The sequence below is a fragment of the Elgaria multicarinata genome, chromosome 9 (assembly GCF_023053635.1).
Source record: "Elgaria multicarinata webbii isolate HBS135686 ecotype San Diego chromosome 9, rElgMul1.1.pri, whole genome shotgun sequence".
Taxonomy (NCBI): domain Eukaryota; kingdom Metazoa; phylum Chordata; class Lepidosauria; order Squamata; family Anguidae; genus Elgaria; species Elgaria multicarinata.
The window spans coordinates 81426031-81445114 of NC_086179.1; the positions used below are offsets into that span (position 1 = coordinate 81426031).

At 41.4% G+C, this 19084-nt stretch overlaps 2 protein-coding genes across 2 annotated transcripts in view; one reads left to right on the forward strand and one right to left on the reverse strand.

Annotated features, from left to right (window-relative positions):
• The window catches only part of FAM185A (family with sequence similarity 185 member A), a 50960-nt gene extending 36089 nt beyond the window's left edge, over positions 1-14871 (reverse strand). The window contains exons 1-4 of the mRNA XM_063134198.1: positions 14119-14871; positions 12755-12864; positions 10862-10954; positions 2950-3088 (exon numbers count right to left, since the gene is read on the reverse strand). Of these exons, the coding sequence (XP_062990268.1) occupies positions 2950-3088; positions 10862-10954; positions 12755-12864; positions 14119-14602 (826 nt within the window). The 5' untranslated portion in view covers positions 14603-14871. The remainder of the gene's footprint in view (positions 1-2949; positions 3089-10861; positions 10955-12754; positions 12865-14118) is intronic.
• A 369-nt stretch (positions 14872-15240) lies between these two features.
• Positions 15241-19084, forward strand: part of CCDC146 (coiled-coil domain containing 146) — a 74880-nt gene continuing 71036 nt past the window's right edge. Inside the window, exon 1 of the mRNA XM_063134200.1 lies at positions 15241-15307. The gene's annotated coding sequence lies outside the window, so the exon portion shown is untranslated. The remainder of the gene's footprint in view (positions 15308-19084) is intronic.

The window sequence follows — 19084 nt, forward strand, 5'->3', positions numbered from 1 at the left end:
AGCAACAATCTTGACGGGACCTTTCAAAGGTGAAGATGTCCTCATTCCTTGCATTCCTATGATTCCAACGGATATGCCATTTCAATTTAAGAGATTGCAATTCCCAATTCGATTGGCGTTTGCAATCACCACCAACAAAGCTCAGGGCCAATCTTTAGAATTGTGCGGTTTAGATCTAGACACGGATTGGTTCTCACATGGACAATTATATGTTGCGTGTTCTAGAGTCGGCAAACCAGACAATCTCTATATCTGCACAGACAATGGAACAACAAAAAATATTGTATACCCACAAGCATTGTGAAATTAAACATATTAGAAACGTGCGCTTTCTCTTTTCTTTCTTTTCCATTTAACCAGACTGAGCCACAGCAACGCGTGGCCGGGTACAGCTAGTAAATAAATAAATAATAAATTTATAAATAGGGTGACCGTCTGGAAAGAAGGACAGGGCTCCTGTATCTTTAACAGTTGTATAGAAAAGGGAACTTCAGCAGGGGTCATTTCTATGCATGCAGCACCTGGTGAAATTCCCTCTTCATCACAACAGTTTAAACTGCAGGAGCCCTGCCCTCTTTTGTAGCTGATCACTCTAGCTATGCTGAAATTCCCTTTTCTATACAACTGTGAAAGATGCAGGAACCCTGTCCTCCTTTCCATATAGTCTCCCTATTTATATAGTTCATCTATATACATACAGCAAGATCTACTTATTTTCTTCTTGCTCTTTCTGCATAATTTTATTTTCTCATAAAATATAAATTAGCAGTGCAATCATACACATATCTGCTCAGAAGTAAGTCTCATTGAGACAAATGGGGCTCACACCCAGCTAAGTTTGTATAGGATTGCAGCCTCAGATATATTTCGTTCCTGATATTTCTAAAACAACATTTTATAAAAAGATTACTTGTTAAAATTACAGAGAGTTCCAATAACATTTCACTAACAGTATTCTTAAAATAAGCATGAGGTAATGTTCAAATTATCTTGTTTAAACTGGATAAAACTCTATTTGCCTTTTTGCTGTACCGTGATTGAAAAATGCAACATGTTTTTACAGGGGGGGAAGTATGAAAATAGTTCACACATGCTCTTTATGCTTAGTTTAAAACACCCAAAGTAGGTCTTTATAAACAGTCAAACATATATACAAACATAAAGCTGTCCACATTAAGAACCTATCAGTTGGAAACTTTGAATGAGACCCTGCAAATTGGCCACAGCGTTCTACATAGCTGCTAAATATACTCATGCTCCCGCAATGTTAAAAATAAAATTGCATTTATTTATTCAAGCCTATGTGTGCCCAGTCGGTCTGGCTCTATGCTCAAGGTTGGGATGACAGCCAGGAGTTTAAGTCAGCATTCAGTTCAGTATAAAAGTAAAATAAGAGGCTTTAAATATAGGGCCTAGGAGGATGGGATTAAGAATTTCTCAAGCAAAGTACTAACTTGCTAAAAAAAATGATAGTTTGTTGTCCTGGTGCCATCATACTGAACTCCTGAGGGTTGTCAAGATGGGTAGCTTTCACATTCAGTACAAACGTCTGCTCTGAATCACCACGACGGAATACCTCAAGCACATGGAAAGTCTGCACACCAGGAGACTGACATCTTATTACTAGATGGATTGCACACCCACGTTCCGGCCACCAAGATAACCAACATACAGGATGCTCACATGAGTCATCCTCCCAGGACTGTTGGAGAACCATTGGACCAAAACATAGAGGATGTTTGACCAAGAACGACAGTGAAATTGGCAGTGGATTGGGTGAACGCCACCATGCCAGACCAAACAGCAGAGGAACATTTCCAACAAGTATAGCCACAAGTCAACACAATGCCAATTCGTACCAAGAATCATTAACCCCACTGTTTTCTGCAAAGATTTAGATCCAATTCAAATATATGACAGTGTTACAGCCTCCTTCCCACACCTGCATTGCCTGGCTCTTGTCATGAGGAATCCTCCTCAGAGGAAGAAGTAGAGCCTCCATAAACCAGGGGGAAATAAGCACCATAATGTAAAGTGCAGCTTAATCCAGGTGTGTGTGTGTGTGTGTGTGTGTGTGTGTGTGTGTGCCTTCACGGTGCTGAGTTGGTGCCACATTCCCCCACAAATCCCACACTTCTGCTGCTGTGGGGTTGTTCCTGATAATCCCCATGCAGTGGAGTGATGGCAGCAGCTTGAGCGGGGGAGAAAATACTGTAGGAGCCGGTGGTGGCAGCAGCACTAGCTGGTGGGGGATAAAAAAAAATTTTAGTAGGAGAAGGTGGCAGCAGCTCTGGGGAAGAAAATAAACTCTTCTCCCCATGAGCCGTTCCAGTGTCCATTCTGCTTGCTGGCCAACCACCCTCCCTCTGCCTGGGCGGATGGTGACCAATGAGGGGTCGCCATCTACTAGGAATGCAATCTGAGTACCTCCAGAGTGGCTTCTGAGCGAGAACAGACCAGCAGAATTGCTGGGCTTCCCTCACTCTGGCTGGAAAAGTCAGGGTAAGTTCCCGACTTTTCAGCTGCACGTTTTCGGCTCTTTGCCCTGGGATGGCTTCGAATCTGCGGCTGCATCATTTAACTGACGCTGCACAGATCCAGAGCCATCCCGGGACAAAGAAGATGTCAAGACAGTCCCCAAGGTGTAGGATTGCAGCCTTAATCACCCTGCTGAACTGCACCTAGCTTCTAGCCCACTTCTAGGCATCAAGGAAAAAGTCAGGGACCTCACAAAAGAAAGCTTTACTAATGAATATAACAGTGTTATTTTAACACTCATTTGACTTTGGAAATTTCTCAAGTGTTTTAAAAAGATGGCTATACTATATTCAGTTTTATAAACACCGACAGGCACTGCAGTAGGCACACAAAGGAATATTTTTCCTTAAAAAGGCATTTGTTAAATAAGTGTTTCTCTAATTGTAGACCAAAAGTTTTTTGCTATCTTACCATGAACATTCCCCAGTAGAATGTCACCAGCCGCTGAAGACAGAAACGAAGATTCTGCATAAAGGTATTTGGTTTTTAATAAACCATGTTTAGTAGAGATGTTAACAGATGACCCTTGTAGCTTTTCTATATTCACACTCTGTAAAAGAAAGACAAATTTGTGATATAGAATATATTAGTCATAAAACGTCGAAAGTATTATGCAAGCAGCAAAACTGTTTGTAGTTATTTTTAATGTCACTTTTTCCATCACAAAAGTGCAAAAAGCACTGACCAAAAAACATCAAATACAGAAGTAAATTCCTGAGCTAGCCATAAACAGTTAATATGAGTGCCAATGAAACCTTTCCCACAGTTTAAGGGGAAGAGGAGGAATTCACACCCAGGATGAGGGTCTGGGTAAAGAGAGCGCAAGACTCTGGGACCTTTTTTAGGCTGAATCCTGTGCATGTGTAGACAGAAAAAATAATAATCCTACAACACCCAACATTCCCCCGTCAGCCATGCTGGATAGTGAATGCTGAGAGCTGCAGGGCTTTTTTTCTGTATAAACATGCATAAGATTGCAACCTTAGCCGTGGTTAGGTGATTGACTGTGATATTGGCACCAATCCATTTGTTTGTATACAATTTGGTGTACAAAATTATGCATGGTGTGCAGAATGTGGATAGGGAGACATTTTTCTCCCTTTCCCATAATACTAGAACCTAGGGTCATCCCATGAAGCTGATTGGGTGGGAGATTCAGTACAGATAAAAGTACTTCTTCACACAGCACATAGTTAAACTATGGTATTCGCTATCACAGGATGTAGTGACGGCCACCAATTTGCACGGCTTTAACAGAGATTTGGATAAATTGCTGGACAAGAAGGCTATCAATGGCTACTAGTCCTGATGGCTAGGTGCTACCTCCAATATCTGAGGCAGTAAGCCTATATACGCCAACTGTTAGGGAACATAGGTGCTGTTGCACCATGTCTTGCTTGTTCATCCCTGGCCGATGGCTGGTTGGCCACTTTGTGAACAGAGTACTGGACTAGATGGACCCTTGGTCTGATCCAGAATCAGGGCACTCCATATGTTTGTTTTTGTGTTTCTCCTCACATGGCAACTGGAGATCATGCACCAAAAAACAGGTGTATTGATGGTCAGTGGAATTTCATAACAACAGATTAACAGTAAGATGATGGGTTGGAGAAGTCCCCTGATATTGGGACAAATGATCAATTTTTGTTATGGACAATCATAACATCTATGAAGGACTACTGCCAAACATCCAAAGCAATGTGGGGCCACTGCGTTAAAAATGAATGGACAAAAGACCAAGGTAGACAGTAAGTAGGTAAAACAGCATATACTTTTTTCAAATTCCATCAACAATTATATAACGCTGGCTATGATATTGATACCAACAAGTGGCAAACTCAGTGCTACCCACAAGAGCGTTCGCTGGAATTGGAACTTTGAAAGTCCCCGAGTGTGTGTGTGTGTGTGTGTGTGTGTGTGTGTGTGAGAGAGAGAGAGAGAGAGAGAGAGAGAACGAGAGAACATTTCTGGCTCTGCTTATTCTATTACCTTAGCTCCACTCACTGCTTGCCAACCAGTTGCCAGATTGATTGCAGCTGGGATCAATTAACAACCCTATTGGGAAATCCAGGCACAATTTATCACAGAACTCGAAGCAGCCATTGCAGTGGTGCTGTTGGTTTAGGTCTCCAGGCAGTTGGCCTGCCTCTCTGTCCACGCCTGCATCCTGGCCTGTCTTCCTGACCTGCTTCCCAATTTGTTTGCCTGTCCTAAAGAACAAGGACTGTATCCAAGAAACTGTCTGGCATTTTGGTCTTGGCTTGTCCCAGGAACTCATGGCAAACCATCATTCTACAAGGCAGTTGGAATTTCATGTGGATTTGCTTTGGCTCTGGCCCTGGCCCATGGCTACGTTCTGCCCGTGTGTAACTTACCATGATGTAAGTTATGGCTAATTGTTGCAGAAGTGTGAGAAATTTGGGAAAGCAAAAGAACAAGGACATCTCCCTGAAACTGAAATCACAACCTTATGATTTCAGGTCTGTGATGTAAGGGTTTCTCCTAAAGCTCATTCTCTGTTGAAGAGGGCCAATAGGATAAAAGCATTTTGATAAGTCTCTTGATAGGTTGAAATGGTGGCTCAAAACAGATGTGGATAGAGTCAGTTGATAATTTAAGAGATGTGTTGAACGCAGCAGGCAGGCAGGGAGGGCAAGAGCCAGGAAAATAAAAGGCTAAAAGATGTTCACAAAATGACCAGTTTCTACAGTCAAGAACTATTTCAGCACAAAGTCTATAACAGATACGTATGTCTCTTATAAAATTTAACTGCGTTCTACTTAGCCCAGTTTGATTTATGCTGTAATAAGATGTTTGGTATGCTTTTAGTTTTCCAGTTCAATCCTTTTTCATGTGCAAAGGTGTGACCCACCATGTCCAACTGATTTATAGTTTTGCATTAATTCAGCTTGAAATCTGCTCTGGCATTTCTGCGTTATCTCTCATCACCTTATAAAATGAAGAAATTCATAATATAACCAAACAGCTGCCCATGCCTCAGAAACAAACAATGAACAAATCGCCTCACAAATGTCTGATTTTACCAGATGGGCTTCAACACATCACACCTCCCTACAGAACACAACATTCTTTCCATCAACCATTGTGAGGCAAGAGCCAGGCATCAATTTGACCCCATGACTCTCAGTGGGGATACCAAACGATTGAGTTCAGCCATTGGCACTGAAACATCATGTAACGACCTATGTATAAAGGGCAGTTTAGCATTTCCATTACGTGGTAGGTGGCACACGCACACCAGTAAGTGCAATGTGATGATACGAATTTGTGAGGGTGGGAACTGCATCACCTCCATTAATGGCTCTTTAGAATGGGCTGGCCTTGTAACTGCTGCTGCTGCTTGGTTTCACCCTTTAAATCTAAAGTAATTTGAACAATATTTGAATGAAGCAGGAGCTCATCCCAATCTCTCTCTCTCTCTTCAGAAATCTGCTCTAGTGACTGAAGTCTAAAGTGTCTAATTTCACCGCCACGGGAACTATAATCCAGAACTATAAACCTCTGACAATCTTGGTTCACACTGGAAATGCTGACAGAGTCTTAACTACATAATGATGACTAGCTGATGGAACAATCTTGTCATATGAACCCACATGGCAGATATAAACGTAGGCTGATTGCTAGCAGAAATTGCTCTCTGAGAACGCAGGCCGGCCTTCTCGCTTCCCCCAAAGTTGGCTGCCCTGTTGTTGTGCTTGGAAGATAAATATCCTAATATGTTGAGTTTGAGGCCTAATTCTACAGCTGTAAATGCACAGTAAAAATTCTACTGATTTCAATGAAGTTAATGTAGGGTTTCCACACACATGTGTAACACAAGAACATTATGTGGCTCAAGAGTCACGGCAAGATTAATTGTAGTATCATGTTAAACATTCCATGTTGTTCATCTGCATTTTTTTTTTATTATTCCTTTGAGAGAACATTTGAAGATAATTATGACCATACTGTACAAATCAGGTCTGCGAACAAAGGGTGAAACTCTGCTTTGTCCTCAATATGGAGCTGCTGCCCAAAATGGCAGCCTGCCACAGGTTAAGGCATTACCTCCTGTAATGCTGAGGTGATCTCAGAAATTTTAGAATGTTTTTAGGATGTTTTAATCATGTATGCTATGTTTTAAATCAGTTTTTAATGTGTTTTATATTCACTGTTGTTCCCCGCCTCGATCAAAGTGGAGAGGCGGGTAAGAAATAAATAAATAAATAAATAAATAAATAATAATAATATCATGATGTCATCACATGGTACATTTCCTCACACCCTGCTCCAATATAACTGGCTGCCACTGGTGTTAGTGGGGAAAGCAACATAGAATCATGGAATCATAGAATAGTAGAGTTGGGAGGGGCCTATATAGTCCAAACCCCTGCTCAATGCAGGAATCCACCCTAAAGCATCCCTGACAGATAGTTGTCCAGCTGCCTCTTGAACGCCTCTAGTGTGGGAGAGTCCACAACCTCCCTAGGTAACTGGTTCCATTGTCGTACTGCTCTAACAGTCAGGAAGTTTTTCCTGATGTCCAGCCGGAATCTGGCTTCCTGTAACTTGAGCCCGTTATTCTGTGTCCTGCACTTTGGGAGGATCGAGAAGAGATCCTGGCCCTCCTCTGTGTGACAACCTTTTAAGTATTTGAAGAGTGCTATCATGTCTCCCCTCAATCTTCTCTTATCAAGGCTAAACATGCCCAGTTCTTTCAGTTTCTCTTCATAGGGCTTTGTTTCCAGACCCCTGATCATCCTTGTTGCCCTCCTCGGAACCCCCTCAAGCTTGCCTGCATCCTTCTTGAAGTGTTATGCCCAGAACTGGACACAATTCTCAAGATGAGGCCTAACAAGTACCAAATAGAGGGGAACCAGTACCTCGTGTGATTTGGAAGCTGTACTTCTATTAACGCAGCCCAAAATAGCATTTGCTTTTTTTGCAGCCACATCACACTGTTGGCTCATATTTAGCTTGTGATCTACAGCATGGGAAAGCATGCCTAATCATCATGAGGACAAATGTTGGGCAGTGACCCCATATCAAAAGTTCAGTGCTAGGATATCTGGGCACCAAAGCTCAAGCAACATAAGCTTACTCCTGAGCAGTGCTACCCACAGACCCCTGCTGCCTCATTGCCTCTGGTATCTATTCTTTGTGCTATATACTGCCATAAACTTGGACAACTGCACTGCGCACCTGCAGCTGTGAAAAGAGCAACAACGGTGCACCCATGAGGCACTAACATGTTATCAGTTGCGCTGGCAGAAGCAAATACTGGAGACAGAGAGATGACCCTAACAGCATTTTCCCTTACCTCATCAGATTTATTTAATGGCAAGATTTTCAGGTGGTCCATGGGCATCATTTATCCATCCTCTGTCATATTTCAGTACTGGGGTAACCTTTTCTGATATATAGTCATTAAAATTCCTTTTTCGGGACTCAAAATTCATTAGGCTGGGCACACTGAAATAAATCTGATGAAGTAATGTTCCTCAGTGGCCTGGCCATCAAATTCCTGCATCTATCAGAATTCATTACTTCCCCTTACCGTATGTGGTTTGAGGTTCAGTTTACCTAAGCAATTCTGGTGGGGAAAGGCATACTTATGTACCAGCCTCCTACTATAGCAACTGCCCTCCAACAACAGTGTATATAAAGTTCCAAATAAAAGAATAATTATGCCTCCTCTATACCTCCAACTGTAGGCACAGCCTCAATGACAGCACACTCTTGAATCAGGGAAATTAAACTTCTCTTCGGGGGAGTTCAATAACAGTTTAAATGGACACAAGACATCACACATCCTCTGTTGCTGTTTTGGCATAATGATAACTCTTTTCTGATAGTACCATGGGCAGGGGAAGGGCACTGACTGCAAAGGGAGAGGCTGAGCGTGGGTTTTTTCTTGCTAGCTCTGCAGGTCTTTTGCAGCACTGCAGATTCCTCTTCATAAATACAATTGTAGTTCCTCTCTCTTCGTATTTCAAATGTATTTGGGTGCTGAATAACACATGGAACAGAATCCAATCCTCTTTTACAGGATTTATCTTTTCCATCTTTTAAGCAGAATAAAGCAATCCTATAGGAAATGAGGGAAGAAAAAATACTGAGCATGGCTCCATTGTACTTGAGCATCCTCAATAACATATGCTCAAGAAAATTGATGGGATAAGGGGAAATGATGTTACCCTGGCTCTAAATGTTTAAGGGTGCAACCCTAAGTCTGTTTAGGCAGAAAAAAAAGTCCTACACCTTCCATGCTGGTTGAGGAATGTTGAAAGTTGGAGGACTGTTTTTCTGTCTAAACATGCATAGGCTTGTGCCCTAAACTAACCTTTCCCAACCTGATGCCTCCCAGATGTTTCAGATGACAATTCCCATCATCCACCAGCTGGGCAAGCTGAGAATTATAATCGAGAGCCAGTGTGTTGTAGAGGCTAGAGTGTTGGACTGTGAGTCGGGAGAACTGGGTTCTAGTCCCCACTCGGCCATGGAACCTCACTGGGTGACTTTGGGCCAGTCACAGACTCTCAGCCAGGCCTACCTCACAAGGTTGTTGTTGTGAGGATAAAATGGAAAGGAGGATTATGTACACTGCCTTGGGTTCCATGGAGGAAAAAAGGCAGAATATAAATGTAATAGATATAAAAGAAATCCAATACATCTGGAGGGCACTAGGTTGGGAAAGGCTGGATTTGGACCCAAGACCTGATGGAAATTGATGTGGCCCTGAAGCTGCCTGGATCACCCTGTTACAAACACTGCTAGGACTGCTGCATATACTAAAATGGTTTTAGGCAGCGTGCACTAAAGCAGGTTTACTCAGAAGGAAGATGCATGGAGTAAGTCAAAGGGGTCTACTGGGGAGTAAGTACATTGAGGGTTGCAGCCTCAAGTTGCAATTATCTTCAGATAATCTGCAATTTTTAGTTTCTAGAAGTTTACAATCCAACATGTAAAATGCCTCATTTGTGCAACACCCTCTTTTTTTGTTTGTTTCAGTCTTTTTTAACAGCTGTTTTTGTTCCTGTGTGTTGTGTATTTTCCTAAAGCTCTTACAGTTTCTACAATAACCCTGCTTTAATCTTGTCTCCTGTAAGACTTTGAACATGTCTTATAGGAGACAAGATTATAGCTCTTGAAATTGTTGCTTTTTAAAAATAAGTATCTCAAAATGTTGAGCTCTTCTTCCCATGTATGCTCCATTTTAGCCAAATAAACACCCTTAAAATGAAGCAGAGGTCCTAGTCCTTCATCTCTTTGGTCAATCCCAGTACTGCTGAAGTAAATCAAATGAGGCTGCAGATCATATCTGTGTTCTTCCCATGTACTCTTAAATTATTCCCAGGGAACCCTCTGGAAAAAATATATTCCTGCCAGCAATAAGCTAAGTACACTTGTCATATTATTCTCTTCTTGCAGATCTCGAATGGATGGGAAAATGCTCAGCAGTCCACCTGCGAGATATTTATTACTCCTTGGTGCTGCTAAAGTCAGGGTCACACAATAGATTGGGACAAGATGTTTTCCACCTTCACACTATCCAAAGCGAAAGCAAATAAACCAAAGATGCCATCTTCTGGAAAATACCCAGTACTTCAAGCTTAAACTGCTTAACTGAAGATCACTCCAACAGTGACCCCCATTTCTACAGAAGAAATAAATTACATACATCATTTCATACTCTTGCATTTCTAACATTGCTGCTTTGGAATAATGAGATAATATTAAAATCCACTGAATGCCATCTTGTCCACGCATTCTGTTAAAAAATTATTGCCCAGCATTTTTTTAAAGTAACTTACCGAATGTTGGAGATTATATCCAGATTTAAGAGATTTTAAAAAGCTGATTTAATGTTGAACATTAAATCCAAATTTAAGAAGTTTAAAAAGCTGATTCATTGCTGCAGTGTTTTAAGATACTTTTTTTTTAAAAAAAGAAAGCAAATGATGTTTAGTTATGCAGCAGTGGACTGCAGGCATCTAATTTTAGACACAAATAATAGGTCAAATTCAATGGCTTAAATCACAATTACTATTAGTATGCTAATAGGAATTAGTGATAACTTTCCTTATTAGTAGCATAATTATATGCATTGCAATGTAATTGGCTGCCGTGCAGCTATTAATAACACAGAGCCCCTGTTAGCCACATGAAAAATTAAAAGCAAACACAGTCAGAAACAAAAGAATTATTGTCATGTGTGAGATAAAAATACTGTAGTGTTATTTTGATAATGTAATTCAATTTATCTTGTAGCTTGCACGTGATTGTACCTCACATATTAGAGGGGAGAAAAATACTTTCTTACACTTTCTTGTGACGCATGAATATCAGTGTTTCCCTGAAGAGTTCCCAGGCAAATCACTTTCCCACCTTTAGACTGAATGTCAATTTTCTGACTCTGAAACAGAAGAGTATACATGTTAAAAAGTGTTCACTTCTTTGTTTTTCAAAGATTTGTTTCTCAGTTATGATTGATCCTAACTTCTGAATTCAATTTCATGTGCAACCTTCAACCTCCATTCTGGAAAAAAATGACATGGCAATTAACACCTTTACGCAGGACAAAATCAAGCAGGTACAGATTATCCTGATCCCCATTGAACTACTTCAGATCTGCAAGTGCCTCTGCTGAATTTCAGTTTGTTATGCAGCTCTTAAAGTAACATGAGCCCTCCCAGACAAAAGGACAATAGAAGTACTGCCTTATTCTGCTGGATTTTTAACTGGGTAAAAATCCTGCCTGAAATTCTGGCCTGAACCGCTGTCGATTAATTTAGACAATACTGTACTAAAATGCCCAATGCCCAATTTATTTATTTTCTTTATTTATTTATTATATTTTTATACCGCCCAATAGCCGAAGCTCTCTGGGCGGTTCACAAAAATACTGTGCTAAAATGCCCAATGCCCTAGTAAGGCAGCTTCCTGTGTCCTCAAGACAATGAATAAATAGGAAATTCATCGGACTTGCACTGCAATCTGGTACACAGAAGTAAGCTCCATTGAGTTCAATGGGACTTGCTTTCAGGTAAGTGTGCATAGGATTGCAGCCTAACAAATGGTGACTCTATGGTGGACTTGCAAGAAATGAAGCTTTAGCGAAGAGATGCTTCATTTTTTCTGTTCACTAGAGTCAATGGTCTTCATATGCTTTGGATTTCAACTCCCATCATTCATTCCTGACTATTAGCCATGCTGGCAGGAGCTTCTTGGAATTATTTATTTATTTATTTATTACATTTTTATACCGCTCAATAGCCAAAGCTCTCTGGGCGGTTCACAAAATTAACGTTCAAAACATCTGAAGAACTACCTTCTACCCACCCCCATTCTGCAAGTTCTCAGAACCTCCTTAAGAAATTAGGATTGTTGGATTTATGATTTATCTAAAAGACAAAAACATCCATATTTACATATTGTGTACATATTCAAGCATTTAAGTTCCTTAAAGTATAATAATTTTCTAATCACATCAAAAAGTTGTCTCTTTCCCTGACAAAATAAATTTTTGAAGCATTACTGTACATAAAATTGATTTCTAAGGGAGCAATCTTATGCATGTTTAGACAAAAAAAAGTCTTACAACTCCCAGCATTCCCCAGCCAGCATGGCCCTAAGCAACTTTAGACAAACTGGTTTATCAACTCGCACAGTGAAATTGAGAGGTGGGCAGAAGGTAGATTAGGATCCACTGTTAACTCTCTGGATGATTCAGTTTTGATCCTCAAAACAAAGCAAAACAATTCCTGGGCTCAGAATTCTTTAATTCTAACTTTGCTTTCAGATGGAGGGTTCCTAGCACTTACAAATCAAAATACATTGTGCAGGTATTCCATCTTCTCCTCCTTAATGGATCTTTTGTGAAAAGAAAAAAAAGAAGTGCTGGGAAAACACAGGAAGGTAAAATTCTGTGACCGAGGCAGAGCAAACACATGACAAAAACATTATCTGGAAGCAACCAAAGTGTATTCGTTTTGCATCCTGCTCTGCTTGGTAGATCTCAGGGTTCTAGTAAAAAAAACCCAAAGCAGATCCCACAGGTCTAAAGTCAGCCTATCCATGGTAATCATCAGGTACTACATATGCAAGAATACATTCACACTCATAAAGACCATGTATGATATTGGACTTAAGAATGTGTAGTTCTTAAAAGAAGACAAAGAAAGCAGTGAGTGGGACAATGTCTCTGTATTGGTACCTTTATTGATCGCAAGACACTAGTTCCCTTCTCTGTTTCTATTCTGCAGCGATCACATTCTATTTTCTCAATCTTCACACAGCCGTTTCCTGACGTCTTAATATCCAAGTCTAAAATCAATTTTAAACAGAGAAAATAGATGAAAATGAATACAGTTCTGAACAATCTGATTTGATTTTATTCAGTCAGCAATGCAATAGGGAGATTATTATTATTATTATTATTTTATTATTATTATTATTATTTATTTATATAGCACCATCAATGTACATGGTGCTGATAACGGAAACAACATCCCACTTGAAAAGCATGTCCTGATTTCCAAAATCAGGGGTGGGCAACTTGTGGCTCTCCAGATTTTTTGGGGGGCCTACAACTCCCATCAGTCCTAGCCAGCAGGGCCACTGGTGAAGGATGATGAGATTTGTAGGCCAAAAATTTCTGGACCTCAAGTTGCCCACCTGCACCCTAAATAAAACTCTGAATGTCACATGCCAACAGAAACAGTACTACAGAAAACTTATTATTATTATTATTATTATTATTTATTTATTTATATAGCACCATCAGTGTACATGGTGCTGTACAGAGTAAAACAGTAAATAGCAAGACCCTGCCGCATAGGCTTACAATCTAACTTATACAACATACATGTCCAGCTATGTGTAGGATAAGGAATATATTTAACCCACACTCAAGTAGCTGAAGCTAGGGAGCCAATTTATTATCAGTTACTATTGTTATTACATTTGTATGCCAACATTCCTTCAAAGAGCTCAAGACAGCATATTACAGGGTTTCCGCCCCTTTTTTCTTTCTTTCCAACAATTCTGTAAACAAGGTTAGGCTGATAAGAGTATGACTGGGCTGAGGTTAAGCATAGAGCTTTGTGACTGAGTAAGAGGTCTCCCCACGACTAACACTCTATACACTATTACACCATAAAAACTGTTGTATGGAAGAGAAAGGTTGTTTCCTAGGTTTGCCCAGCATTCACTTCCAGCAGGTGAAGTAAGCTAGGATTCAGAAAAGGGTTTCTAATTTTGCCAAACATTTTGCTCAACAGTTGCAAATGGGAGCAGAAAACACTTAGCCTTGGAAACAGAAACATTTGTGTTTGTAGTGATGAAAGTTATGGTTGCTGTCAGTATCAACTGTCGAATAGGTTAAATCTCTTATCATTTAACTAATTTACAAGGGCTGCAAAAGATGGAAAGTAGACATGTTTGGCCATATTATGCAGTGAGTGCCAAACTAGAACTGTTGAAGCCTGTAGAGGCACAGCACTTAGCAACAATGTAGTGAGACACCACAGCACTGTCTCATCAACACATGACATCTTTTTGATCAGCGGCTGAACATACCAAATTTTATGGGGGTCCTCACATCCACAGAGGCAGCACTGTCCATGTCATCTGAGATGATCGTCATCTCCTTTAATGCCTCATCATATTTCACATGCAAATTATCCAGATCTGGACCGTGATGGGGGTTGGTGTTCGTCCCCCTCGCTGTAACAAATACCCGGTCGGCCTCAGGGTAGTTGTGTGGGTCGAGGGGGCACACGGTGACATGGCAAGGGAGCCTCACCTTCAGCAGGCCAAAGGGGCTGACAATCAGGGTCCACTCTTTGAGAGGTTTGTTACTCTTCAGCCTGCTTACTCCGGACACAGCTGGACCCCTGCTTTGGCGACCAGGGCTAGTCACAAATGAGCTAACCTGATGGCAGCTGACACCCCACCACTCTGGGTCCACATTGCCTCCACCCTTCAACAACCCTTGCCTGTTCCCTGTTGCAGTCTTCGCTGCCAGGTGCCACCATCTTGGCAACAACAGGGGGAGTCGCATTTTGCTCGACCCTCACCTGCTGGGGCAGCTTCTGTGTCCTTCGATGGGCAGAGACTGGGGTGGGTGGGTTACCGTGCCAGGGCACTCCGACCCCCTCCCTACCCCCCAGAGAGAGAGAGATTGCCCTTCAGGCTAGAAAGCGGCCATGGGATCCTCCCCGCTCCCCCGATTCTGTGGGTTTCCTGTGTTAGCTCCCTTTACAGGCCCGTCCTGTAAGTTTCAAAAAGAAAGAAACTGCATAAGCACAGATTGGCAGTTCCAGCAGTACCGCCTAGGCATGCCCGTCTCTTAGAAGCGGTGGCTGCTGGGAGTTGTGGTTTTCTGGAGACACAAACACCCGGAGGTTCGAACTGCAAGCCTCAGAAAGCCGAGCGTTCTAGGGCACCGCCCTACGCGTGTATGGAGAGAAAGAAGTCCTACAACTCCCAGCAACCTCCAGCCAGCCAATGAGCGGCTGGGGAAGGCGGATGTTTTCCTGCTGTACAGGATGCAATGGAACCTTGCATTGCCCAATCAAAAGAGAGGCGGATGGGGCGCGTGGCCAGGAGGAAGGGGGCGGGTTCTAAAAAAGAAGGCGAGTTGGTTTCCATGGGAACGCAAGACGCTGACGGGAGGAGTGGTTGCTATGCCTCTGGAGCCTCCCAGGAAACGACGAGGGGGCGCAGGAGGGAACAAGACCCGCCGGAAAGCCGTGCAGTCGCGCGGGTAAGGTGAACGGGTCAGGCTACAGTAGACACCAACGTACGCCAAGCTGGGTTTGCACCGGGGAGCTCTGGGCGCTGGTTAAAAAGGGCGCTAGGAAGAACGAGGGGCCCCAGGGAAACACTATGGCAGTTCCAATGGGACTTGGGTTCTTTCAAACGACGCTGCGTTCTTAGCCTCAGCTTCCCTATCCGTAATATGGGGAGAGCAGTACAGAATCTTAGGGTGACCCTATGGAAAGGAGGACAGGGCTCCTGTATCTTTAACAGTTGCATAGAAAAGGGAATTTCAGCAGGTGTCATTTGTATATATGGAGAACCTGGTGAAATTCCCTCTTCATCACCACAGTTAAAGCTGCAGGTGCCCTGCCCTCTTTTAAATCTGGTCACTCTAGTATAGCTCCTGCAGCTTTAACTGTGGTGATGAAGAGGGAATTTTACCAGGTTCTCCATATATACAAACGACACCTGCTGAAATTCTTTTTTCTATGCAACTGTTAAAGATACAGGAGCCCTGTCGTCCTTTTCATATGGTCACCCTAGTACAGAACCTACCTGCTACCTAGGATGACCATATAATTTATACCTACAGTGTAATCCTATACATATTCTACACATACTGTATCCTAGTGCGTTCATTTGTACTTTCTCCCAGGCAAGAGCAAATAGGATTGCAACCTAAGCGTGTTTATCTATTTCTTTATTACTGTATTCATATAGCCACCACATAACAGAAGTTCTTTAGGAAGCTCACAATTAGGACGCAGGGGGTATGAGCTATTCCCATCCTCCTTCCCTCCTTCTTGCGCTGGTAGAATTGGACTTCTTTGCCTCCTCTTTTTCACAACACCCCCTCCAGAGTCAGGAACCCCTGCTGAATGGGGTGAGTTTTGATGAGGAGGATCCCCCAAAACTGGGCCAAAGAACCTTCCATGAGCAAAAGCCCTTCTGCTCATGGAAGGCATATCCTGGACTTATATCAACAAAAATAGGAAAGAGATATAAGTAAAATTATATAGCACAGCTCTGGAAATGGATCTGGGAGAATGTTCTCTTGGAAATCCTATGTTGAAATCGAAATGAGAGTTTAAATAAATCCACTTCATAATAAATGTTAAGATACTATCATCTGTCATTAGAAAATGTGTGTTCCAAGACCTATATAAGAATATAGAAATATTGATAAAAGACACGTATAACTTTCATTCATTTTCTTTGGATTTAAAAAACACACATCTTTTAGATTCTTAGCTCTTAAAAATAATATAATACTTGAAGGGCATTTTTTTTTAAAAAAAACAAAACACCCAGTACTATTTTAGCTTCAGCAATACAAATTTGCATCCCAAATGATGTGATGTTACATAATGTTTAAGAATCTCTTTGCTCCTTCACATTTTTGCTGTTGGTTACTTTCAGGTCTCAGATCCTGATATTTTGTCTGCAGTCTTTGCTGTAATGTAGATTTCTGCCATCAGATGGCAGTAACTACATGTCTATTTCATTCCAACACCATGGTTACAGGGTTTACGAACAGGCCTCTAGAGAAATGCCACTGATGTAGCATGTACACGTTCAGGTATGTGTGATGCAAACATACATGCTTAATGTGTTGCCTTCTCCATTCTGACTGTCGTGTTGTAACTGGAGAAACATGAAGAAGCCCATGTTGTCAGGAAGATGGATATATCTGCTTAGTTAACACCTGGATGGCAGATGCATTGTCTGCTCCGTACTACAGATTGTGTAGTCTCTTCCGACTAAATTCCGGCATTACCTATTTCAGTCTACAATATGATGGCCACTAGAGGCATCTTCACCCTTCTGTTCTGCACTTCCTAATACTGCAGGCATACATAGGCCAATAGGAGGGAAATAATGCATGCCTATCAGCCTCTAAATGGAACCTCCATCTTCAGGGATGGTTTATCCATGAAGATTTGATGTTTGGGCCTAGCAGCTGCTGTCTCCATGCCCTCCTGTAAGCTGAACTAGATGGTAGAAAACACTTTTGTTCCGCACAAGCCAGGGTCTTCTTATGTTCTCTCACATGCAATCATTATTGTTTCTTGCACAATTATTTTAAGCATGCTTTCAAATTAGAAGCATGGCTACTATAAATAGCTGCTTATCAGTACGTTAAGATTTAGTTTCCAGATTTCTCTTTGTTTTCATGTCTAAGTAACTTGGAGGCCTGTTTCTACTTCAAGCTTAAGTTCCTCAGAAAAAAGACAAGAAAAAAGAACATCTTTATTTAATTTACCGCACAGGGTTTGGAATGTAACATTCTTTTGATTTCAGTGTAAACGTGATAGAGCATTAAATATTTAGAGGAGCCTGAGGTGTTTTTTACTTTCTTTGAAAAGCTTTTCAGAAAAGACCAGTCATAGAGGGTTTTATGGGGCTTTTAAAAAAGATGCCATGCCCAACTTGAGCATTTACAATACTGAGGATGATAAAAGGGCACGAGTGCTTGCTATTAATAGTTTGGAAAGGCACTAGACTCTACTTGCATTTTTCCATGGTTGAGATTCTAAACAGAAAGCTTGAAAACTTACATGGGCTCCCTTTGTTCGACAGTCACTACCACTTTTCATTTCCAGTTTTCCCTGTAAATGTTGATGTGTGTGTGTGTAGGTGATAATTGGACTCCTCTTTAGTGAACAACATTGCCAAAGCACTATGCAAAGCTGTATGCACTATGTGGCACTGAATTCAGGATGATTTTAAATTGAATCCAGATTCAGGTACTAAATGCAGGGCTTTCCCCTCCACACAGGTCCCTTCTGGGGGTCTTACTCAGAAAGACAATCTCTTTTTTTAACATAAAAAGCATCATTGCTGCATCAGGACAACTGTGTTCAAAATTTTACTTACTGCTTTAAGAGCCCAATCTTATACAGGTGTACTTGGCAAGCATGTCAAACTGGAGCTTATTTCAAGATTGCAAATGGTTGCAGCGTTAGACTCCGAAGCACACTTAGGGCTCATCTACACCAAGCAGGATATTCCACTATGAAAGTGGTATATAAAAGGCAGGAGCCACACTACTGCTTTATAGTGGCATTGAAGTGCACTGACAACTGTTGGAGCCCATTGACACATACCACATGCCACTTTCATAGTGTTATATCCTGCTTGGAGTAGATGTGTCATGGGCCCCAACAGTTGCCAGTGCACTTCAGTTACAGTAATGTAGATCCTGCAGTGCACTTCAATATCACTATAAAGCAGTCGTGTGGCTCCTGCCTTTTATATACTGCTTTCATATTGGAATATCCTGCTTGGTGTAGGTGAGCCCTTAGTTAGGAATATTGTCATTGAATTCAGCAGGACTTACTTCTGAATAAACACATATAGGCTTCCATTACACAAATGTTAACTGAGTTGGGAAGTTAGGGGGAAAAAAGCTAAGATTTCTCTGTTACAGATCCCTTGCATCCATCACAGTACTACAATTGAGAGTTCCCAGGGGTGACCGAATGGCTATTAAAACAGTTTGCACTGGGCATGTCCTTAGTTAGCAATTGGCATATAAAATACTACAGTTTGGTATATTTATGAAGTAAAAAGTACAGATTATGTAGCTTTTATTCAAACAATGATTGCAAATATACCCAGAGTGAAATATGGACTTGTAAGTCATTGTACCATAAGATAGCTAAGCATATCTTTAAACAATTGGGAAATCAGAAAAAATAAAAGTTGAAAACAGAAACCATCACTGTTATGGAAAATAAAAAGTAAGACTGTTATTTGTGGTGAGAAGTAATACAAAGAC